The following is a 26,124-nucleotide window of genomic DNA, read 5'->3' as shown; positions in this document are numbered from 1 at the left end:
CTACGGTTAAAAAATTTAATTTATTTTAAAATATATTTGGAAAATTGTGCAAAATTTTAGCAAAAGTTATTGAAAATGTGAATAAAAACTGTCGAATATTCGCAAAACTTGATGAATAATCGACAACACTATGGTGAATATATCGACGGTCAAAAATTGTGGGGGTTGGAACAATAAATAATAACACACAGGACAAAGTTTATGAATGAGCATGCATGTTTTTGCTTTAAACCGCAGAAACAGTTATGAAAGCCGTAATCATTCACTCGCAACGCTGAGTATTTTTAGCACGTGCATTTGAGAAGTGCTGTATTGTACGTTTATAATTTCTACAAAGTTGCGTTGTAAGCACAAAAAGTTTGCAATAAAGTTATCTGTTAAATCAAGCAGTGTTCTTCACTTTTTAATTTTTTAAAATAGTTTTCGATTTTGAGACAAGGTATGTAATGTGTATATGGCACTTTAGGTACACACAAGGAGAACATTTTTTTAAAAAAATTGGTTGAATAAAGAGTTCAACACTTGTTGTATCTAAGTCAGCGAAAAAATTGAACATCACACAAACAATTTGGTTAAAATAAACAGTTCAACACATGCTGTATCTAAAAGTTTGCGTTAGAATTGTGGTTTTTGTGTGTTTATATTGCAGACTCTGGAACTTTTTTTAATTCACTCATCTCGTGTGCCTGTAAGGCCATATACACACTACTAATGTAGATTTCAGTGTTTTACATTTAAACTCGTCAAATTATTGACTGTTTTTCACATATTATTTTTTTGAAGCCCTTATAGATTTCGTTGTGAAGATATTATTTTTCCATTTCTCAAAATGAATTCATTTTTAAAGGAGAAAATGAGAACCAGTTTAGTTGTGCTGCCTTCCCCTCCCCAAGAATTAATTTCCCTGAACCCTTTCGTTTTATGTAATTTCACGCACAACAATTCGATTTTGAATCTGCTTCTCACGGATCAAAAGGGCTTAATTATTCGCTTACATCCACAAAACACAAATAACCCTATTCTGCCTATTCCAACTGATAAAAAAGTATCTTTTGGATGTTTTTTCATTCCTGCACCAAACTTTGACAAAGTGTTCATGATCAAGAACGCTGAGAATCTTTCGCGAAGTGGAGCATCTGAACAAATTTACACCTCGATTCAACACCAACTGAGAATTTTGAACAGAATTTTAAAATTTTCTGGGGCCTCAGCAGACTGCCGGAATAAATTGGATGTACAGGTTTTGATTTGCACGTTAAATCAAGTGGAAAAAACCGAGATTTTCAAAAAATTCAAGTCATTACTAGATAAATACCATTTAGACAATCGCGATATCTCATATATCAGGCCAATATTTATGTACAGAAGAAAAGAAAACTTGGCTGATGTTTTCAAAGATAGTTCTGCTTACAGGACCAGGCACAGTGATTGCGTTGAGAAGTTGATTGGGTACTACATTGAACATCTGAAATACGATGAGCTTTATTTTCCCAAACCAGAAATAAAGTTACTAAATGGACAGCCCATCAAAATTGATCAAGTTGATAAAGTTGTGGAAACTTTTCACTTTTTCTTCCCCAACCGTGACGCTCAACTTGAGTCTGTACCCCCTTTCAATCGAATCTGGGATAACATGCTTTATTCCTATACAGACCAGGGAAAATTGGGGAAGTTTAACCATTACTCAATATACATGGGTGAAGTACGATATTTCTCTGAACAGTTGTTGGCTAAAATCAAAAATCCTTGCGGAGTCCTCATCAGAAACTTCTCCAACAAGAACTTGGAAGCCATTGCTACACTTGAGAGCTGCGAGTCACCACAATTCCAGATAGATTGGTTGTACCTGCGAAAAGAGGGAATTGTTGCCTTTGAAGTGGGCTTGTCTGAAAAACCTGAGCAATGTCAGCAATCATCGGTTAGAAATAAAATCATGCAATGTCTCAAAATAATAATTCCCCAAATGCAGATAATGCTGTACTCTTTCTGGCGTTTGTACCAAAAAGAAAAGACCGAAACTATGACATCATTTGGTGATTTACTCAAAAGTGCGCTCAAAGTTGTCATTTACCTGCCTAACATCAAATACGATACTTTTGTTGCAGAAATCGAATGCATTAAAGAAGAGTATCAAGGAAGACACGGAACCTCTAGCCTATCTGAGCTAGTAAGTCTTTTAGACAAAAACTGGGAGAACATTATCAATTATTTGTCTTTCTTGGTTCGCAGCTCATCCAGTGGTAATTTGTTGTGGCATCGAATGAACAAAAAGTGCGACCTCGAAAGGGTAGGTTATAATTGCACGATATATCAGTTATTTGAAAAGCCACATCCTACCAAATTAGACTCCAACTTGAATGTGAAAAATAGTTTTATCAACTATGTTTCGGCTTGTTTTGTCAGTGCCAGCCTATGTTTGTCAGGTGTGATTTCTAATCAAAATGAGGCAACCGAAAAAACTCCTCTGGACATTGACGAGCGCTTCCTAGCATCATTTAAATCATGGAAGGAGAAAAATGTACACGAAGCTTTCAAATATTCTGCTCAGTTCAATTTAGTGTTAAGTCCACAACAGCACCGAATTTTATGTGACCAAACAAAGAGACATTTGATAATAACTGGTCATCCAGGATGTGGTAAGACGTCACTTCTACTGGCCAAATGCGAACAAATGGCCTGGCGCCGAGATGTTCACTCAATTTTCTACTTCTACGGTATCAACAAATACCTTTTTCGCAAATACTTGAATAACTTTATCGAAAACAATTGCAGCCAAAATCTCAAACGCAAACTGGAGGTGAAAGGATTTAAAGACTTCGAATCTCTGTCAAACATGTTGAGGCAAATTTGCGGGCAAACTGCTGAGGTAATCATCGAAAAATCAACTTGCAGCAACCAAAGTGTCATCTGGTATAAAATCTTCGAAAATATTAAAAAGTCATTATCAATATTTTTGCAAAATAAAACTCTCTAGGACAAAAACTTTGTCCCATAAAACAGTAAGCAAAAAACAGTAAGCAGAAAATAATCAGCAAAAAAATTGTAAGAAACAGAAAAAGAGAGTGAGAAATTAGAACACATAGTAGGACAACTCATGCATTATAATCCAAAGACTCAGTTTCCAAGACTTAGTTTTTTAAGAACTACTACCAGTTCAGCACTTTATGAAAATAGTGACTAAAAATCCTTAGAATGAGCACAGAATACAAAATTTGTGTCGGAAACAGACTTATAAAGCAGAAAAGAGGCAAAAACTTAAGAAATTGGCAAAAATCAGAACATCTTTGAAAGTGAGTTGCGCCAAAGGAAGAGAAACAAATAACTATATCCCAAAACTCTTAGTCAAGGCCCATAACAAAATTAGAGAGCATAAAATACATTTTCGGATTTCTCAGCGTTGAAAGGGGGAGAAGAAAACTACAAATAGAGGTAAGATTAATTAATTAAGTAATTCATCCAATTATTTGGAAAAGAAATGGTATTTCAGTCAAAGTAAATGTTAGTTGAAACCTTTTAGAGACAATAATTTGACATAATTTATGCGACACTGTAAGGTAAAGATTCCTTTTTTGAGACTAAGCAATAATGACACAAGAAAACAGCAAAAACATGCAAGACTGAAAACTCATTTTTTGAGAAGAGAGCGCCAAAATCATAAAAACGAGAGCCCTGAATTCAGGCGAAAAATTATGTTTTTTACAACTCATTTTTACCGAAAATGAAGGATATGACGACAAAACACAAACATTTTTTTGCAAAAGTAAACAGTCACAGAAAGTAATAGCCAAGGACTCAAATAATTGACTCAATTAAACAAATCTCCAATACTAGAAAATGAGACCTCTCCTCTTGTAAGAAAGATGAAGCGAAAAACAAGCAATGAGTACAAAAACTATAAAAAATCAGAATTTAAATAAGTTTTTTTTTAAAATGAACATATAGGTCATAGAAAACAAAAGATAAATGCTGAAAGGGGTGATTAACTTGAGAATTATTTCTCACTTCATTGGGAACAAATGAGAGCTCTCATTATTGGGACTAAGAGATAAGACAACAGATTGGACAAAAACACTCGCATAAAATGAAAAACCGATAAAACTTCTTCAAAACAAATAGAGCCAAAGTTTTAGAAAGCATTAGTTTTAACTGAAACAGTTAGCTTGATTAAAATAATTCTTTTGGCGACCAATGAGACCTCTCACTATTAATAAAAAACGATATATAACAAAAAAGAAAATTAAATACTAACAAAACTAAAAAACTTTAATAGCATTTTGTGAGAACAAACTGTGTCAAAGTTCTAAAACCTTTTAGCATTGAACTCTTTTAGGTAGGTATATTTTACCTCGTTAAAAATGAATGAGACATGTCATTAGTGATATTAAATGATAAGACAAAAAAATGCCCATAAGTGGAATCCTTTCTACACCTACTTTTCTTGCTCTCTCTCTCTCTCTCTCTCTCTCTCTCTTTCTCGTTCTCTCTCTCTCTCTCTCTCTACTTCTTACCATGCTCTCTGTTTTTCAATTGTTTTCAGCTGCTTAACCTAAACAGCTGCCAAGACAGTGCTCTTAGGATGGTAAGAAAAAATGCATCATGTTATTGTGTGTATCTTTTTATATCTAGAGCTCATATTTTACGCAATTACTCAAGGCGATTCAAAAAATCGTTCAATTTTGATATTAATTTGTTCAATCGCTACGACTCCAGGTCACTTTGTCAAGAACATTTGCAGTTGAACTAACAATTTAGTAGACTTTTAATTCATGAAAAATTGTCTACTACTATTTACTAGTTCAAACAGTACAAAGAGTAAGAACCTAAATAGTTTTTGACGTGCTATCTAAAGTACTGTAGAGTTTTAAGTAAAATTACAAAATCTTTTCAAATATATGATCATTGAAAATTTGCAAAAATATCAACCCGTCGCAACTTAGTATTGTGCTCGGAAAAAGTGAGAACGTTGATGATGTTTTCTCATTACTAATCTGATTTGTTGATTTTTTTTTCATTTCTTTCAGTGATCAATCATTAGAAAAACTTCATAACGTTTCCTAAAAAACAGATTGATTGATTTTATTTGATTGTAAGGTACGTTCAAATTCATATAGGATCCTAGTCTTTTATCCAACTTCGTTTTTATGAGGACAGATAGTTTTTCTACACTTTCATCTCGTAATTCTTTTGTGCTTATTTTAGACATTTTCAGGGTATCGAAAAATGGAGTTCAGTAAATTGTTATGAGAAATCTGCAAAAAATTGAAAACATGTGGTAAGAAACGGAAATGAATTTTTAAGACACTAGTTGCAATTTTTCTGAAGTTTAACATCGAATCCTTGATCAATTTTGTAAAGTTTGCTACAGCACTATTTCTTCTGCAGAAAATATACAAAGTATGTCTATTTTCAATAAAGATATTCGGGATCACAAATATTCGTAAGAAGAATAAAATTTTGCTTGTGCAAAGATGTTGATTTCCATAGATTTTGAATTTTAACTGCTAACTTTTGATATAATAATGAGATAAAAATTTTTTTTTGCTCTTCCTGTACTTTTTAAATTTTTTTCTTTCCAGGAAACGAAAACCGAATAGTTCTTCCGAAATATAAGGTAAAAACTGCTGCAAACTCAACTTTATAGTTCTTTAAGAAACTTGAATTTGTTTTTCAAAATTTCTTTGGTTTTTAACGTCCAAAGTTTTTTCAACCGACTGTTCAGAATTTTTTTGCAGAGAAAACAATTTTTTGTTTTTTGAGACCGGAGAATAAAATTAAGAAAAACTTTAGATAAAATTCTTTTAGAAACACAACCAAAACACCATAGAGGCACAACTGTTCAACAAATAAGGAAGTTAATGGCCTTTCTTTCATTTATTAATAGCCGCGTCCTCAATTCCAGGCGGCTATTGTAGCGCTCTTAATTTTTTACAATTCAAAGAATTTGAATTGTATTGGGGCGCTGTCTTCTTTTAAGATCTGTTCACACATTTTCATGATTTTTGGAGTCAAATTGAAGTAGTGATTTTGGTCACGCCGAAACAGGAAATGGAGCGAAAAAGCGAGTGATTTTGCGGCGTTAAATTTTTTCGCTCTAATTTTAAAGTAGAGTGAGAAAACAGTGTTTGAACAAAAATTCGCTTTCTCGCTAGTGGTTTTTTGTTCAAACCAAATTTCCATTTCTCGCAATTTGTTTTTTGTTCACATGCGGCGTTTTGACACCGATTTTTTTTTGGTTTTTTTCTATTTTTTAAGTGATTTTTTTAGAAATGGTTTTCCCATTTCACTCATAGTCTGTTATAAGTCGTTTATTGTTTAGTCAATGAAAATTTTTTGAATTGTACGTCAGGACTTGTCCTGCTACGTTTTTTTACTTCGTCTAACCAATTTCTGTTTCTTCTTACCCTGACTTCTTGGAATTGGCTTTTTCAATGATTCACCTCACTAAAAAAATGACTTCTAAACTCACTTATGGAACTTTACATTTTATGAACATTTACTTGGTAAAGGTCAATAGTGTGCTTCTAAGTAGTGCCAAACATATATGCCCTAATTCTTGATTATTTGAGTCTTGAGTTTTTGATTTCAAATATTAATTTTGGAATCTTCTCCGTTTGTGCCCCTAGTACGTTATGCGCACCCCAGTTACAGAGCACGCGCCATTACATATTAAGTAATTATGTAAAAAATATTGCATGTGCATCTGAGGGGTGCAAATAGTATGCGCCCACAAAGCTGAAGGAGCACAAACGGAAAAGACTCTAATTTTGAAAAGCCCTATTACGGTTTTCTCCTTATAGAGCTTACGTGTCTCGTAGAAATGAGAGTCCAAAGCTAGCCCAAAAAGTCTAGTGGTCTGTTTAAGGACTAATGGTCGATCTGTCTATCTCATCTCTTTAGTTGTTTCAATTCATGGAAGGCCCCAAGCGTCTATCGCGGCTGTTTTCCGGCAATCTGCCAGCTACGTTTCTGTTGCTTATCAGAATTTTTTTCTGCCCAAAATTTGAGGCCAAAACAAAAAGTGATGAAAAGATAAGAATGATTCAATAGGCATTTTTACAGTGCTCCCCAGAAAATTGCTCCCATAATGCAGACTTTTTCAAATGACAGAAAAATGTTCACTGATTTTCCACCTATGATATTACGGATGAATAAATTTATCATATGCTAGAGAGCATTTTGGCTTAGAAGATTAAGAGGGCAAACTTTCTGACTGTTGTCACATAGTAGAAAACAAAAAATTTGCATAATAAACACTTTTGTTTAAAAAATTTATTGAATAATTATTGGTTGAATAATTGTTAGGCTTCATTTTTGCCAAAAATAGCCCCGAAAGCTAACAAATTCGCGACAAATATGATTGAGTCGGTCTGACGAAACAAAAAAGTACATTTGGCAAGGAGACCTTCTAGTTGACCCAGAAGTATCGAAATAACCGCAAAATTTAGCAAACGCACAGTCAAAATGAAAAATCCAAAAATCCCAAAAAATCTGCTGTTCAGAATCAATTCCAAAGTTGTTCAATTATTTTAAATTAAGCTGAAGCAAAACGATAAAAACTATTGAATAAAAAGATGGTAACCTCAAAAATTTTAACGAAAAAAAGAAAAGCAAAATGAAAAACATGATAAATTTATATGTGTATGTCGTTAAATGATATATTCCTGCAAGACAGAAAAACTTTCTACAAAGCCACAAAGTTATGCCAAAAAACCAAAAAGAAAGGAGTCAAAATTTAGCAGAAGTATAATTGAACTTTACCAATGAATCAAAACTGTTCCCGTTAATCTTTTTGAATGAGTTTTTCGGCATAGGGCAACAAGAAATTTTCAAAAAGCACTGATTAGAGTCATATAATTATCTTAAATGTCGCAAAAAAACTCAGGAAATGGACAAAAACAGTCATAAATCTGATTGATCTTTTTTTTTCATTTTTGCTACAAGAAAAAATTTAAAGACTGACAACAAATAAAACGAAAGGTCACTGAAGGTCACTAAAACGGTAGAAAAAACAAATTGCAACTCTGGAAATCTCAACTGTGAAAACTAGCAGACGACTACAAAAAAGTTAAAGCTGATTACTATAATTTAGAATGATGTTAGAGAAAGTGAAAAGAAGTTCAACTAATTTTTTCATCTCTGCTAAAAAGCCACCCTGCAAGAAAAATTCTCATTTCTCAATTTTCCTTCTCTCCGTCAGTATTTGCTTGCAAGAAAAACTCCTCTTGCCCTCACTGTCTTCTCGCAAATACATTTAAACTAAAAAGTTAACTAAACCCCAGCTATTACTAGTCTCCATAATAACACTTCTCTTCAATCAGTAATGAACACTCTAAATAACAGTTAAGAGAGGCAGAAAAAAACTTGAAACAATAAAAACTGTTCAAGTCTCAGAACTTAGCAACAAAAGCACTAAAAAATCTAAACTAACAATGGGACAAGAAAATTACGAAAAAAGAAAAACTAGCCAAAATGTTTTGGTTATATTTTATTATGAAAGGAAATTGGCCTATTTTGACCTCATTAGCTTTATGTTCTGTAGAGCACTGATTCTCCCTTCTAACTGCGAATTCAGTATTCAGTAACCTCGTCTTTTCTGTAGCAGATTGAAATAATATTTACAAAATGTCAATAAAAATTGTTAAGATTACTTTCTGAAATTGTTTTTGAACTTCATGTTGGGCACTTTTAGACCAAATTGAACTCTAGAATTCAAAATGTTATGATAAAATGCGTTTTTCTTCTACTGTTTTTTCTATTGTGAAGATTTTTTCTACAAAAAAAACTTTGAACTTTTTTGAGTTTGTCGGTAGTTTTGACCTGATTGACAATACTAAAAAGTGGTTACTAAAATCTAAAAATTATCCAGACACTGCATATCAATCAAAACTTAAATTTACCCAACAATATTAAAACCGAAACACTGAAAAAAGTTTTTATATATAGAAAATTGATTTGGAAAAAGTATCTAGATAATGAGGTTTTTCTCTTCATCTAACAGTTTTCCGTATGCGTTGAAGCATAGATGTTCCCTTTACCGATATAGTTACTAAAACAGTCCCATCTGAACACTGTTGATATTGATGTTGGCATTTTTATGTTTTCAGGCTACCGAGGAAGTTTCAAGCCAGGTACTGTTCGCATGAAAACAAAAGAAAAAATTTTTTCCTACAAGTGCAGACGCAATAAAAACGTTTTGCCTACAAAGTAATTGCAGATTTTTGACAACAATCTACTAAAAAACGTATCTTCTTTTATCTTGCAATTCATAACCGAAGCGAAAAACAATAATTTTAAGGACGGTAGATAAAAACTAGAGAAATTTTGAAGGCCCAAACTAGTTTGGTCATAGACAAGGAACATTCAATGGCTAAAAGTATTGCTACTTTTAGCTATTGAATGTTCCTTGTTTCAGATCAAACTAGTTTGGGCTTTGAAAATTTGCCTAGTTTTCATCTAATTTCCTTGAATTTATTAACATTAAACAATAACGAAAGCTTTCGAAATGAGGATTGATATTAACAAAATCTATCAACACTGGACCATTTCTTGTGACAACTTTGTTCATTTTGAAATGTAACCGCCACGTAAAATAACTCAACAAATAATAATAGAATACAAAATTATATGGTGGCCTGTTTGGCAATCCTATTTGAATACAAGAACATAGGGCTACAATTGATGATCAAAAGTTGGTTATAATCTCAATTACAGTTCCAAACGTGAGATGCACTAGCAACCCAAAAAAGTAAAAAATATGAAGTTTTCGAATGAAGGAAGCCTAGATGCTCCAAACGAAAATCAGTGTTTTGAAAAAAACTGCAGAATGTCCGCGGGATGACCACCATAAATGTTTCTTAGAAACCATACGTAAGACATGTATGGTTGTATGGCTTCTTTGATACCATACTAAAGACCATACAAAAATTTAAAGGTGATCTCAAATGACGTCTTTTGGACCACGTAGTACAACAAATATATCGTAGTTGCCATTGGCCTTCAGCAAAAAAATTTTTTTTCTAAGGTGCCTTGGATACCATATCCAAGACCATAGACTTTTATGGCCCATCCAAGATCATAAAACTTTTTTTGTGCAACATCTTTTTTGACACAAAAATGATTTTAACAACGTCCTATGCGGGTTTCAGACGATAAAAACGGAGATTTAAAAATTACTTGTGAAAAAAATTTATGGTGTCTTGGATATAATGGATAAATTATGGTGTCCATATCGAAGACCACATATAGTTCCTTGAAAACTGTACCAAGTATATATATATATATATATATATATATATATATATATATATATATATATGTATATATATGGTTTCCGAGGAACCATATCAAAGACCATATATGGTTTCTTAGAAACCATATCAAAGACCATATATGGTTTCTTAGAAACCATATCAAAGACCATATATGGTTTCGTAGAAACCATATCAAAGACCATATATGGTTTCTTAGAAACCATATCAAAGACCATATATGGTTTCTTAGAAACCATATCAAAGACCATATATGGTTTCTTGGAAACCATATCTAAGACCATATATGGTTTCGTAGAAACCATATCAAAGACCATATATGGTTTCTTAGAAACCATATCAAAGACCATATATGGTTTCTTAGAAACCATATCAAAGACCATATATGGTTTCGTAGAAACCATATCAAAGACCATATATGGTTTCTTAGAAACCATATCAAAGACCATATATGGTTTCTTAGAAACCATATCAAAGACCATATATGGTTTCTTGGAAACCATATCTAAGACCATATATGGTTTCGTAGAAACCATATCAAAGACCATATATGGTTTCTTAGAAACCATATCAAAGACCATATATGGTTTCTTGGAAACCATATCTAAGACCATACATGATTTGTTGATACCATATCAACGATGATGATCAAATCGACGCCGAGGAGTTGGGCGTCAATGGTTTCTTAGAAACCATATCCAAGACCATTTATGGTTTCTTGGATACCATAGCAAGATCATACACGAAATCAATGGGCTTCGTCTATGGAACCATATATGGTCTTGGATATGGTTTCTAAGAAGAGCCAACCCGGGTCAAAAAGCACGCTAAGCAAAAATTCATTAACTCCTAGTTTTTTTGTTCTCTGTTGCAATTGCGGCGTGAGCATAAAATTGCTCAATCTTAACTCAGCTCATCTACCTGTTCAGCATTGTAGCCTACGCAGTTAGTTTTCACGTTCGGCTTTTCTTGTTTCAGATGCTTTGCAATAGAATTGCTTATAAAAAGACGAGTCACCAATACTCCTCCTCGAGTCTTAAAACAAATCAACATAACTCATTGAAAGAAAACATCCCAATAATACCCTTCTTTCAATAATCTCACCTTGATCTGTAAAGAAGAGAGCACTCTAATATACTTTAAACTCTTTGATATGCAATAAATAGAGCGATACGCACTACGATTTTCTCAACAGTTGAGCCGTACAGTAAAAAGAATTTTCTGAAATCTGAGTGGTGAAAAGTTTAAATTAAACAGTAAATCATTAATGGTAAGCAATCATAGCCAGCTTTAAAAGTCCTTGTTGGCTATCATAGCTAATGTGAATTTCGTTCGAATAGCAAATGTGCAAACCCTTATCGTTTACGGAAATTTTATCTTGTAACATCTTGCGAGGCAAAGGCCAATCATGAAAAAAACAGAATTTTGTGAAATGAATGATTATCTTGATAGATCTTGCAAGATGAAAGGCAATCTTACACGATCTTACAGGAGGGAAGGTTATATTGCAAGATTCTTACACGATCAGCCAGGTCGAGTCGTGATGTTATTGGTTCAATTTTTGCATTTATTCCATTATTTCTAGCAGAAACCATCAAGGAGTGAGTTTCTCAAACTGAATAAAACTTCAGTGGATTTAAATTTAAAAAATAACAAAATTACAAAGAATGCTTTGATTCTTTAAACTTATACATATTAATTATTAATTTTTATAAAGTTGTTCCGCTCCATTATCTGCAATTAAGAGCAAAATATTACGCCCCGTGGTAAACTTTTTGAAGCCCGATTGTTTTTGCTAGAATTTCAGAAAAATAATACAACTTCAAAGTTTTTAACTAGTTTTTTCTCAACCAATAACATTTGAAATTGGATACAACTAATTTGTCTTCTGAGCGTTCTTGTAATCTTTCAATTTAAAAGTTATTGGAACTCCGTTATACACACAATATGCCGATCGTTGTCAAACGTTTTTTGTTTTGTACCATAATATTCCTATTTGGAAGAAAATTTTTCGTGGATGATTTTGCGAAAAATAGTTTATCCTGTCAGATCTTAGAAAGAGAAGCTTGCAAGACTATGCATCATTTTGCAAAACATTTTGAATGTAATTGGCCTGTACAAGCTGTACATTCAGTGATATTCTGTCTCCTATATTTTCTTCAAAATGTTTATTGCTAAAATTTTCTCGTCTAATTTAGAATAAAGTAAACTTCTTTAATCATCCAGCTGTACTCAAAGTTCTTAAATTTGTTAATTGTTGCTCAATTAGTTAAGTATAGGAAACTGAATTAAAAGTTTGATCATTGCATTCAAAACTTTCTACAGTAGATAAAAATTCACTTTTTTAAGTTGTTTTCAAACTGATTACCTCAGCGGAAACGAGCTGTCCTGATGGTTGACGAAATTAAACTGTCAAAAATCTGGGATGCCAGTTTTGGTGAATTTGAATGCTTCTGGATTGCAGCCACCGGAATGGGGCATGGAATTCAGTCAACTATAGAGGAAGGACTCTTTGCCAATTTTGAGCATGAGAATTTGAACATACTATTTCGAAGCGCCAGTCACATTTGCAATATTACGAGCAAATACATCGAGAAGCAAGAAGACACTCTTCCCTTCCCCTCACAACCTGTAAAATTGCCCGGATGTTTTACAGCTGAGCAGAGAGAAATACCTGTTAAATATGTCGAAAACCTTTTTGACTACTTATTCAACGGCCCCACTGATTTCCTTGCAGACAACTTTTCCACCAGATTGATCGTTATTATGGCTGATCATTTCCCACTCGATCACAATTTGAATCAGCTGAAGACCAAATGGAAGGCTACTGAAGTTGTTTTTTGTGAATATTCGTCTGATTGTTACAAAATATCGGGTTCTGAGTTCCAATCAGTTCTAGTTGCAATATTGAATGACAAATTTTTGTCACTCAATCAGAATAGTGTAACTATGGCTATTTCCAGAGCCCAATACGAGGTAGGAATACTTGTTGAAGAAAATAAAATACACTCGGGTTCTAAAGAGTTGCTTTCATCCTACCTGTTACCAAAGAGTGACAATTACAGTACATTGTTCCACCAATTTCTGGATGAAAATATTGAAATCACGAACTGGCTCGAGCCACAAGATGATGAACGTGAAGCATGGGATTGGTGGCGACAAGAGATGGAAAAGCTACTGAAGGAAAACAGGCGAAACGCTATCCGAATAATCATGAGGAAACCAGTCACGATTCGACTTCAACTGACAGTAGCGTTTCCCGATCTCTTCAGCTGGCCAATTCAGACAAGCACTGCACAAGCTGATTCAGGTTTACTATAATAAATTTGATATAGGAGGAAAGTTTTTGGTCAACAGAAACAACTCAGCTTCACAGAACAAGTTTTCAAAAAATGAACGAGTCCTTCAAAAAATACGCGTACACACTATATGCTACCGAAAAGCTACGTACACCGTTCACACAGAAAGTTTTTTATAAGCGTCACAAACATTAATTAACACAGCATTTTGAGTTCAAATCGTTTGTCTAGTGGCATTTTTCTAGTGGCATTTTTCAATATCTAGTACACGGTTTGTACAAGTTTCAGACAAGCTTCAAACAATGTTTGAGTCAAACCTCCGTCATTTTTTCTTCATAATTTTCCAAAAGTACAGTCTATTTTCGTAATTGTTGCTATTAATTTGGTGACAAAATTTCAATTGGATTCAGATCATGACAATTTGCTAACCATTCCTGTAAAAGCCGTTGCTTTTTCTTGAGGAAGTTTATGACAATCTGTGATGCACAGGGAATCATCTTGTTGAACAATAAGGTCCAGAAAAAGCAATTTTGTATTTACTTCAAAATTTCAAAATAAATGAGAATTTTAATATCGTTTGAACGTATGAAAAACAATTTTTACCCTTCTGATGTTATTGTACCCCTAAAACATAAGTGATCGCTAGTCCGAACAAGAATTTAATGTGATTTTTGTAAAGTACAATTCGACGTACTAAGTACTTCTTTTGCTTGAGATGCCTTGCGATTGTTACTCTGTTCGTATCGTTTGCATGCATGCTCTTAACTTGATGTTGATTTCAATTTAAGATGTGTTTTTTTTTCATGAAAACCGAGAGTTTTTTATTGCAGCTGCGTATAGCAAACAGTGAGGAAACACAGTTTATAAGTCTTTTCAGCGTAAGCTGAGAAAACGAGAAGGAAACCTCGTTTAAAACTTCAAAGTTTCACATTTTTTTTCTCACGTCCGCGAAAATGAAACTTTCTGAGAAAAAGTAAGGCTTAAAGAGCACGAATAGTGCTGTACGTAGCTTTTGATGCATTACTATATAGTTAAGGATATTTTCCTTATGGTCAATTTCCACTTGGATTGTTTAGGATGGGAAGAACTGTACATTGTGTCCAATGACGAAATGGCTAGCATTGATGATAGAAGAATCCGTCCTCTCAACTTACTCTATTGGAGTGTTTCTTCGAATAATTTCCGGGTCAAGATCTTGATTTATCAAAATTTTCTGTGAAAAAACTCATATTTCATGTTTCTGTAAAAAAACTCCCGGTGACATTTTCCTTCTTCAACACCAATTGAATTTTATGGGAACGTTGAAATTGGGAACGTAATCATTATTGAGATTCGAAATTAACGGCTACATATACAGGCACAGAAAAGGTTCCGAAGAAAGTGATCGTTTGCTGTTGCTCATATAATTGTTTTCTCAGATAAGATGGTTTTCTCGGATAAAGATGGAATAACCCTCGTCTTTCAAGAAGACGCACGATATACACTTTGTAACCGTTATATTGTGCAGTTTTTCAGGAAACAAGTCTGATAGATCACACAAGATATCTGTCGGGGTTTGACTATTCGACGTGTTTTAAAGTATGGTCCTCATCATATTATCAAATGAAAAATTGGGCAAGTGTGGCGTCAATTCAGACAACAAGGATTTCTGTAGCCTTATCCGATGACTTCTGAAACCTCATAAAATGACGAAGATCAAAATAATTTTGTAGAAAGTGTTCGCGTTTTATTTGCTTCTTGGAGGGTTCAGAAAAAATGCCAAGCTAGGTATGTTGAAACTAAATAACGCTAAGAGATTAGTTTACTTCTCCAAGAAAACTGATAAAATTGTCCAATATGTTGAGCAAGAGCAATTAAATCTCTGCATGTGTCAAATAAATTCTATATTGACAAACTGTGACAAATGGACATAATATAGAAAAAGGTTGACAAATTTGTCTTTTTAAACGAATACAGAAAGACTGAATCTTCAATTACAAATTTTGACAATTAGATATTATTAAACAATCTTTTGACAGGTTTTACAATCTACAGACTATACACATTCATAGATAATTGGATTTTTAAAGACAATGTGCTGGAGTCAATTGAATGTTAAAATAGGGTATGAATATTAACGTAAAATTGTTCAAAAATCGCAATAAGCCCAAAGATGATAATTTTATTTTTGGGGAACACGGTCTGGTCTCACGTTCTGTTGTGATAGATTCATATCAAGTTCCACGGGCCGCTGAGGCATGGCCAGATGCAGTAAAAAAAACTTATAATCTGTTATTAGGCTATGTCAAATTTAGGCTAATTGAACGCATAAAGGTACAGTGTTTTAAATTTCCCAACAAATCACATTCGTTGAAATTTCTACCTTTTGGTACGTCCATTTGATAAGATGTCACCAGTGAAATTACTTTGTCTCCAGTTTTCACGTGGCGCGTCGCTGTTTTGCTCGTTGAAAATGCCATACCTTAACCACCCCATGCTTTGCGAAATTTTGACCTTTACTAATATGCCACGCTTCAAATTATATTACTATTTAATTATCCCCACACCTTACTTTTATTAATTATAATTAACGCAATCAATGCAATATAAAACCAACAAAAATAGTGTTACAATCAATTTCGAGTTTAAAATTTGGAATTTAAAGACGCTAGTCTACTCGACTATTAATAATTAATGTCGAAAACAAAAGTTCAAAACTATCAATATGATTGCGTTAAAATATTGAGAGGCTTCTGACGAAATCTCCTAATTTTCAGCAAAGAGTCAGGCAAAATCATTCCAACGATTAATTCCATGCAAGTTCTTCGATAGTTCTTTCCAATAACAGAAAAGAACCGATTTTGTTTGGATTTCTGAAAAGAATAAGATTCTTTTAAATACAGATGAAGAGAACAGAATCAGACCAAAAGAGGACTTTATTTCGAACACAGATTTTATTTGGACACTAACTTTGTCAATAGTTTTGAGTTTTTCGGGTTTTTTGTAAAGTCTAGATCTCGACCAGAGCATTTACGTAACCAACTGTATTGGACTACTTCGCCAACGCAATCTGCTGTCATACGAAATAAACAGAAGATATCCAAATGCAAGTCTGTTTGATGTGTTAGTTAGATGGGGTAATTTGCGAAATAGGGAAGCCAAACTAGACGCTTTATTGGTCTGTAACGAGATCAAGATGTCTACGCTGACAGGAAAGTTTAAAGAGAAGAATGTATTCGAGTCTAGTCTAGACAGTAGCGGATCAACTTTCTACGTGCTTTTCTCTCACCCTGGCAGGTGCGAGGCTTTCTTCATGGGATACCTCGGGTTTGAAAATGGAGAGAGTGAAGATGTGAGAGTTGCAAAGTACACAGAGTGGGGAGGCGATATGCTCTTCAAACTTTTCAGGCGTTGGTATGAGGATCTCAAATTGGGTGTGGATATGTTGAAGAGGTACAATCTACTCAAGCATGAGCTCAGTCGGATTAAAGACGGCATGACACTTCTGCATTGGGCTGTCAAATATCCACGACCAGGTAGCAAATCACTCGTGTATTTAGAATACCTCTTAGTGTAAGACATGAACGACGACATTACCATAGTTAAGGTGTCGACCATATGAAAAGAGGTGGGGGTAACTTCTCAATCTTAATTAAAATGTCGAGTACACGAATAAAGCCGACCCAAAGTCTTTTCATACATCGATCTGAGGTCTTTTCATACCTTAGTCGTGTGAGGAGGGCTATATTGCAAGAATATATTGCAAGAACCTTGCCAATGGCACTTATCGTGTAAAGGAGACAACAACATTCTTGCAAAATAAAAGTAAGAAACGGTTGATAGGAAAGCTTTTAATTTTTATTTACAAAAGGTTCACTTGGGCAATTTTTCTATTTATGTGAGTCAGTTGACAGACACCGGATAGCGGTTTTTATATATCTACATTAAAAGCAGAGAGGCACAAGACTCATTGCAAAACCAAATTTCTGTGATAGCTGTTATGAACAAAATTCTTATTCTAATTGTGATTAAGATTAGTAAAAAACGATGTTATGTAATTATGCTAAGCCCGCATTGAACGTTAAGACTTAATCAGTGCTGATTCTGTAAAATTGCAAGTCTTGGATCAGTATTGTATCAAAGATTTGATCATGTCACTTTTTAGACTTGGTACGACGTCTTAAATCAAATCTTAAGTCTTGACAAGACTTGACATGACTTGACAAGTCTTGAGCAAGTCTTGAGCAAGTCTTGTCCAAGACTTGACAAGTCTTTGGTCAAGTATTGAGCACAGTTTTAATGTTGGTTTGCTTTCATTCGGTAACGAAAGAAGAAGGCCGCCACTTAAAGTGGCCTGCCTAAAAAACTCCCCAAAGTGAAAAAAGAAACACAAGACAACACGATCGAGCACTTCAACAAAGTTCAATTGATAGAGAATGAAAAAATTCTGATGTCGCCCAAAGATAGCAGTCATGGCCACTTTCTTCTGTCCAATGAAAAAAAAAATTTCGGGGCAAATATATGGGACCTTTGAAGTTGGTATATGCTCATTTCAGAAATAGCTTGGTCAGATTAAAAAATTATTGTAAAAATTGTTTACCAATTTTTTCTAAAATTGAAATGCTTTAATTATAAAAAAATTCTTCTTAAAACCATACTTTGCCTAAATGCACAATAATCAAGACTTGTGTACTCTTGGTTAAGACATGACTCAAGATTTGTCAAGTTTTGGTTAAGCTGATTTAGACTTGACAAGTCTTGAGCAACACTTGACAAGTCGCCACAAATCTTAAGACGAGATAAGACGTGATCAGTACTGATTTGTCAATTCAAGACGTGTATTTCACTGGAGAAGTACTGACGAAGACTTGAAATTCGTTCCGGGAGGCATTCAGTTCAGGTTAAATAAAATTTGGGATAAAATTAGAATGTTCTGTGACTCAAGTCACATTAAATTGTTCGTAAGCTTCATTCACAACAAAAGCTGATTTCCAACATTAAATTAGTTTGAATTAATACCTTTTCACTAACTGATGTGGTTCAATATTTCCCCACGTGGAAGTACGAGGTCTCTTTATAAATTCCAGGTCTAGACTAGGAGAATTTGATAGTAAGATTGCCAGAAGTGTGAAAAGCTAAAATAAAAAAGAAATGCGCCCTATAGGCGGCTAACAGCTCAAGTCACATATTGCTTTTTTAAAGTTTAGATTTATGAAATAAGGGATTTCTGTGATTCCAGTCACGATCAGTTCCTACAAGGCTTCATGCCACTCGAAAAGGTGATTAGCATCCATAAACAAATTTAAATAGACTTAAACGGTACAATATTGATTGTATAATTTTCAAATATAAAGTAAATATATTTAATGATTTGCCATGTACAAATTCATAAATTGTAAATAGTCATTTTGATAGCCTTCCAATTGTTTTTTCGGTCAGTTTTTTCTTCGTATCTCACTGGTTTGCACTTTCTTTGTTGCTTCATGTCATATTTTTTGTTGAATATGATCTTCTCTCGTTCGCTCTCCAATACACTTACACACACAAACACACATACACAAACCAACACACATGCATCTCTCTCTCTCTCTCTCTCTCTCTCTCTCTCTCCCCTTATCTCCCAGTTTTTTTCTCCCTCTCTCTCTCCCTCTCTCTCTCCCCTGCAAGCAATCTGTTAAAAAGATGCAAAATATATCTACATTTAGAAAAGTATTGCATTTTACAAAACATTGCACAAAATTGAGTTAGGCGGCGATCAATGTTTTGACAGAACTGAATCGAAATCTACATCTACAACGAACGTGTTGCTAGCAATCAGTGAGAAACCACAACTGCCAAAATCTCCACCGATAGGGAAATAACTTAAATAAAAATGATTGAAATTAAAATGTGTTGAAAAATTGGAAGGGGTCAATGGAAATAGAGAAACCAAATTTAGGGTCAACAGATGAACTCATTAAGCAGCCTAGGCCAGCAAAATAATATGACGAGATTCGATTCCGAGGAGTACTTGAACCAAATCAAAGGGATCTGCACAAATGCGCAGTAAGTGCTTTTACAATCGTAATATCAGATACAAGACGTCACCCAATAAATCCTTGGGATCGAAAAATTTGACTTGACATACATGAGAAAATAGACCTTTGAAAAAGACGTTTCATTGCTACAGAACTAAATCCACGAAATCAGGAGCTTAAAATCTAACTTCAGATGCAACGGCGATTTTTGATATCAAAAAAGGTACTAAGCAAAAATTTTTTTTTGCAACAAGTAAATTAAAATTATAACCATACGGTTAAATATACTTGAAACAAAAAAAATACTTCAAATCATTCATACAAAATAATATAAAAAACATCAACAAGTTTCTTACAGAATCACATTACAAATTTTTCTTTCGACTGTTTTCTTCCTAAAAATGAAAATAACTTTTAAAAGCTCTTACGTTATTATTCAAACGAATTTTTTTCATGTTGTGAGAGCAAGAAATCATTCAACGTTTTCTTAAAAGCGGTTCCATTTTTTGCCAACCGAAGCCACTGTGGTAACTTATTCCAATTTTGTACGCATTGGTGAACAATCGAAATCATTCCAAAGCTGGTTTTGGCATTTTGTCTAATTTTGAATTGTTTTGTTCCAGTATTTTCATGAAGACTGAGATACCCGTGAAAGTTTTCAGAATTTTCCGGCCTAGCGATATCATAATGAAATTTGATTAGCAATATTTTTGCTATTAATAGCTAAGCTGTTAGGGTCTTTGTCTGGATTAGCAGGTCTCTCACTTTGTCATACTTTTTGCTTAGAAAGAACACCTTTATACCCCAGTTAATCTGTCGGTTAAGGCGTTTTAGGAATTTTGCAGATAAATTTTGAACAAAGATAACCAAAAATGATAAGTGTGAAAGCACAATTGATTTTAGAAGAAGAACAGGGGAACTTGATGTCTCTTAAGGTTAATTGATCTTATAGCATGAGCCATCTTTTTTAAGGTTTTATTCAGCTGCTCATTGAAACTAAGACTCCTGTTAACTTTATTACCTAGATATAGTCAGCTTCTTTGTGTTGCCAGAACATCGTTTTAGAAAAAATATATTCGAGATCAGAATTATCGCATGAGAAAAAAACTAATTCGGTTTTGTTTGTAATCAAAGTTAGTTTGTTCATCTTTACGACTTCTTCGGTTTTTTGTAATTTTTCTGTGATTTTTCCATGCAAGCTACTTTTCTGTTCACAACAGACAATAATTGTGTCATCTGTGAATTGAATTAAGTTTTCCGTTGTGGTTATATTAGATGAGAAATTGATCAAATATAAAAGAAAAACGAGTGTTCCTAAAACAGTTCCTTGTGGCACACCGTTATTCACAATTTCACAGGCCATTAAGAGAACAGGCCATTAAATTTTACCATTTGTCTGCGGCTGGCAAGAAATGAAAAGAGTAATTCTATCGCTTCCTGGGAAAAACCATACTTTTTAAATTATTTTTTTTAAGGAAAATGTTATGCTAAATGGAATTCAACGGTTTTGCAAGTTCTAGAAAAATAGCAACAGTTTCTTTGCTTTGATCTAAATTAGCCGAAACAGTTTCAACCAGTTCTGCAACCAAAACTGCATCTGTTGCAGACTTTTTTTTCAGAAATCCGCATTGTTATTTATTTATAATTTTATGCTTATCAATGAACTCCATCCTCTGAGTCAGAAGGAGGCGCTCAAAGATTTTTGAAAAGTCGGAGTTACAGAAATTGATCGATAATTTGTGCTATCTAATTTATCACCTTTTTTGCTAATTGGTGTTACATAGGCTAGTTTTGTTTTAGTTGGCCCAATTGTCTCCTTAATGCACTCAGTTTAGGCGAATAGTAGATGTACGCCTATAGCTAATTTGCAAGACTTTATGAGTCGAACTGAGACTTCATCAGGTCTTGCTGCTTTGTTATCATCCAGAGAGTCAATGACAGAAAAAAGTTCTTTTCTACTCACAGTTCTGAATGTGAATACAGGTATATTAATTTATCAGGGTTTTTAAAAGCAATATCTTAACCTTTGAAGGCACCTAGATTAGCAAATGATCTAATTAGACAATTGACAATATTTTTTGGTACCCTTGAAACTTCACCACTGTCTAATCTGATATCATCAACCTTGAAAATTTTTCAGTCGGACTGGTGTTTTGTTTAATGAATTTCCACTGTTCCGTACTTGTTGGCAGTTTTTGGAAGAATATGATGCAAAAATTGTTGTGTACCTCCCTTAGTCTCCAATTAACTATGTTTCTTAAGCGCTTAAGTTTTTTGTACGTCTCGCTGTCAGGAATTTTTTTTCCATTTATTGAACAAAAAATGTTTTTGGGATATCAAATACTTCAATTCTTGTGTTTACCAGGGCTTAGAACACTCTTCTCCCCCTTTTTTAACAGTCTGAATTGATGCTTGTTTTTCAACAATTTTCTCAAAAATACCGATGAATGAATCGAACATATCGCTGCCATTCTCACATTGGTACATTCTACACCATTCGGCAAGGGCAAGATCTGTGTTAAATTCAGAGCGTGAGAAAAGTTGAAAATTTCTCATCGTTATTATGTTATAAATCTCAGATTTCAAAAAAGCTTTGATTCGAAGATAACAAGAAAATGGTCGGAGTTAAAAGGATTTTGGTGACATTGTAGGCAATTATCTGATCTTTCGAAACAAAAGAGTGATGAATAGGTGTTTTTTAAAAATGTTTTATTAATATTTTTCAATAAGGTTTTATTAGTACAGCTGGTTGCATCCCTTAGGTTAACAATTTCTAATCCTGAATTTGACGCCAAAATGTCTAGTTTACTTTTCTCTGTCTTTTTCAGATAATTGAAGTTGTAATCTCCCAGCAAAATAACGTTATCTGTAACGCTATATGCCCCCGATAATTCGGTACTTAACTGATCAAGAAAATAATTACCAAGACCTTTGTTTGGGCAATAAGAAACGTTAACAAGTAATTTTTCAGTCAGAGGGTCACTTATTTCAACCCAAAGGGATTCAAAAAACTCTCATCAACCATTTCAATGCGTAATTTAATATCGACGGTAAATTTTTTGGGGACAAAAATACCTACTTCTCCGCCCTTTGAAGCCCTGTTTTGTCTGAACTACATTTCCAAAAGAAATTATGCGACGCTGTTAAAAAGTGATTTTCAATATTACAATCAGTGTCCAACCAGGTTTAAGTTACAGCGACAAACGTAATAATGGGAGCTGTTTGCAAAGTTTGAAAACTCTTCAAACTTGTTCCTCAAGCCTTGACATTTAACAAGGAAAAATAAAGGCGAGTGGCTTCATCCTCTGATTTTTAAGTACCTTGAATACTCAATCAAGTTTTCCAGATGAGGCCCTGGGTTCAATTCAATATCCCTTGACAGCATGAGACGAACAAGTGAACAAAAAACTAACAGTTTTAGGAAGAAAACAAAAATTTAATAATCAACTGTTTTAAAAAATAACAAACATTAGGTTTGTTGGAATAATACTTTTCAAATGTTCGATTATGAATTTCAGTATGATTTTCTGTTCCCACAAGAATACTGAAAATTAAAAATATCAAGAAAAGTTGCATTGTTCTATATTTCAACAAACCATCAGCCAAATTTATAATGAATTGGAGGTAAAAATGCTTGTTTTGGATGCAAACCAAAAAAATTGTTGTTATCATAGTGATCAAAATTTTTTCCAAAGTTTCGATTGATAATTCTCAGTTTTATTTCAGTTTCTGACACCGTACGTCCAAGATGCACGTAAAAATTTTGAATATTCCTCACAAGTTTAGGGATACCATGACTGACTGATGGGTGTACTCCATCATTGCTGATATCTTTCGTTTCCAGTATATTATTCAAAAAAATAACGTCAATATCAAAAACGCCACTCAACTCCGTTGCAACATTGTCTAATGCTTCGTTATATTTGTCTATGTTTTCGTTATTTTTGCTGCGACCAAAAAAACATCTTTAACTGGTGGAATTTTGCAAAGTGCTATTTTGAGTGGTTACAGTTTCTTTATAATTTCCAACGCAGTTTCCATCAAAATATTAGCTGTTTCAAAACCGCTATTTCCCGAATTAATATTCTTATGTCCAATATGTATAATAAGTTTTTCAATCTTGTGATAACCGTTGCATTATTTTACAATGTTGAATAAGTCTTGAACTTTCGCTAAATGATAGGAGTGTATAGCTGTACTTGGGCTCAGATCTTTTGCTTGTACTTTTTTGTATGTACTATCAAAGAGGTTAAGTGTCTTTGTTGATCTTGGTATAAACTTTGGATAAAAATCTTGGTTTGTTGTTGATGCGGTTGAACTTTGTTGTTGTCATGGATTTGGTTCGATGTTTTTTTCTTTACTTTTTCAATTAGATTATCAACCAATTTTTTTTGTTGTCAGAGGAAAGCATTTTCATCTTTAATTTGTAATAATAAATTATTCAAATTCAAACAATCACTTATCAAGCTTTTTTCTTCAGTTTTTCAAAGTTTTCCTCTCTTTATGTACTTCTGTCATTGTTTCAAAAAAAGCTGTGGTGTGCTTTGTTTGTAAGTTTTACGAAAAGCTCATGCGACTGATTTCTTTGACTTCTCTGATCAACTAATTCGCCTTTGAAATATCGGTCTTTTTCTTTATCAATATCAAAGGTCAGCTCAAGTGAACGACGAACAATATACCTGAGGCTGGTGTCTAAAAACTCATCCTCAAATATGCTTTTCTAACGTACGATGTTTACATGGCCTCAAAAGGAGAAATAAAATTGCAAACTTACTGCTAAAGTTCAAGAAATATCACTTTTTCAGAAGAAAACATGCTGGTATCCTAATTGGCATTAAGAGAAACGTTCAAATCTATTTATTGTCAATTAAAACCAGTTTTCGAAATTGTGGCACCAAAAGTTTGGATCAATTCGAGAATTTGTATTTTCTATTGTCCTTACAATCTCTAAATTTGGTCCATACCGAGCGTTGCAATTCAACGTCATACTAGAGCAACTAATGATAATAATATCGGAAATGCTGCTCTTTTGCCATTATCGGTAATATCGACTTCGCTTATACAAATGGCACTCCCTTACGGCCAAAGATGAAGACCAAACTTCTGTAATAAAAAAATCTGAACTTGCTTTTTAACAATATTACCACAAAGAGCTAAGAAAATCTCTTGACGTTTTTCTCACTACTAAAACTAATGCAATTACACCAGCAAAAATTGACTCCAATTTGGAAAGTACTATAAAAAAGAAATTGGAAGTGATTTTCTGACCAGAAGCCCATATACTGAACAATGCATGTCACAAATCACGATAGACATTCCTAAAAATATGGAGCAAATCAACGTTATGAAAAAATTAGAGTAACACCATATCAGTGCAGATTTTACTGATCTCCTTTTCTCAACAAAATACTGCTATAGCAATTGCAATAATTTACATCAGCAGTGTAAAAAAAGATTAAAAGAAAAAGATCTTCATATATTCCAATAGTCATTAAGCGCAGGTCTAGACTCTTTCCCTGGATATCACAATGCAATTCACATCTGCTCCAAAAGAAAGAAAACATCCGAAAAATGAACCGATAGCTTTGCAAACAATTGTGTAATTTTGATCAAGAAAAAAGAAGTTGACAGCTGAAAATCTTCAAATTCTCAAAGACGAAAAATTAGAAGGCGTCAAATAGGTAGCATTAAAATGAATATTAGGAAAACAAAGATAGAGTCAACAGATGAACTCAGTATGCAGCCTAGGCCAGCAAAATAGTATGACGAGATTTGATTCCGAGGAGTTCTTGAACCAAATGAAGAGGATCTGCACAAATGTGCAGTAAATGTTTTTACAATCTTAATATCAGATATAAAACGTCACCCAACAAACCCTTGGGATTGAAAAATGTGGCATGACATTCCATGAGAAAATAGACCTTCGATTGAGCCGTTTCTTTACCACAAAACAAAATCTTCAAAATCAGGAGCTAAAAATAATCTTCATATATAACGACGATCATTCATATCGAAAAAGATATTTAGCAAAAAAAAATTCGCCATTGAAAAATCGGACTTTTTCATTATCAATATCGAAGGTGCGCTCAATTGAACGATGAAAAATTCACCTGAGGCTGGTGACTAAAAACTCATCCTTATATATTTTATTCTTTAACATTTGATGTTTACTTGGCCTCAAAAGGCAAAATAAAATTGCAAACTTACTGCTAAAGTTCAAGCAATATCGCTTTTTCAGACGAAAACATACTGATATCCTAAGTGGCATTAAAAGTAACGTTCAATTTTTTTAATTGTCAATTAAAACCAGTTTTCGAAATTGTGGCATCAAAAGTTTGGATCAATTCGATAATTTGTATGTTTTATTGTCATACAATCTCTAAATTGAGTCCCTATCGGGCGTTGCATTTCAACGTCATACTAGAGCAATTAATGATAAAAAAAGCATTGGAAACGTTGCTCCTTTTTCCTTATTTGTCTTATCAACTTCGCGTATACAAATTGGCATTCCCTTCCGCACGAAGATGCCGACAAAACTTTTGTAATAAAAAAATCTGAACA

At 33.6% G+C, this 26,124-nt stretch overlaps 1 protein-coding gene across 2 annotated transcripts in view; it reads left to right on the top strand.

Annotated features, from left to right (window-relative positions):
* The first annotated feature begins 306 nt into the window (after positions 1-306).
* The window catches only part of LOC142349361 (uncharacterized), a 37,662-nt gene continuing 11,844 nt past the window's right edge, over positions 307-26,124 (top strand). The window contains exons 1-5 of one of the 2 annotated variants that reach the window (XM_075400844.1): positions 307-439; positions 718-2,866; positions 12,642-13,578; positions 14,644-14,753; positions 16,572-17,082. In XM_075400844.1, coding sequence (XP_075256959.1) covers positions 830-2,866; positions 12,642-13,578; positions 14,644-14,753; positions 16,572-17,082 — 3,595 coding nt within the window. In that variant the 5' untranslated portion in view covers positions 307-439; positions 718-829. The remainder of the gene's footprint in view (positions 440-717; positions 2,867-12,641; positions 13,579-14,643; positions 14,754-16,571; positions 17,083-26,124) is intronic. The other variant, XM_075400845.1, reaches the window with a different exon arrangement.

Source organism: Convolutriloba macropyga, chromosome 11 (assembly GCF_964194025.1).
Source record: "Convolutriloba macropyga chromosome 11, txConMacr16.3, whole genome shotgun sequence".
Lineage (NCBI taxonomy): Eukaryota > Metazoa > Xenacoelomorpha > Acoela > Convolutidae > Convolutriloba > Convolutriloba macropyga.
Note: the sequence above shows the minus strand (reverse complement) of the source record. Positions and strands in the feature narration are given on the sequence as shown.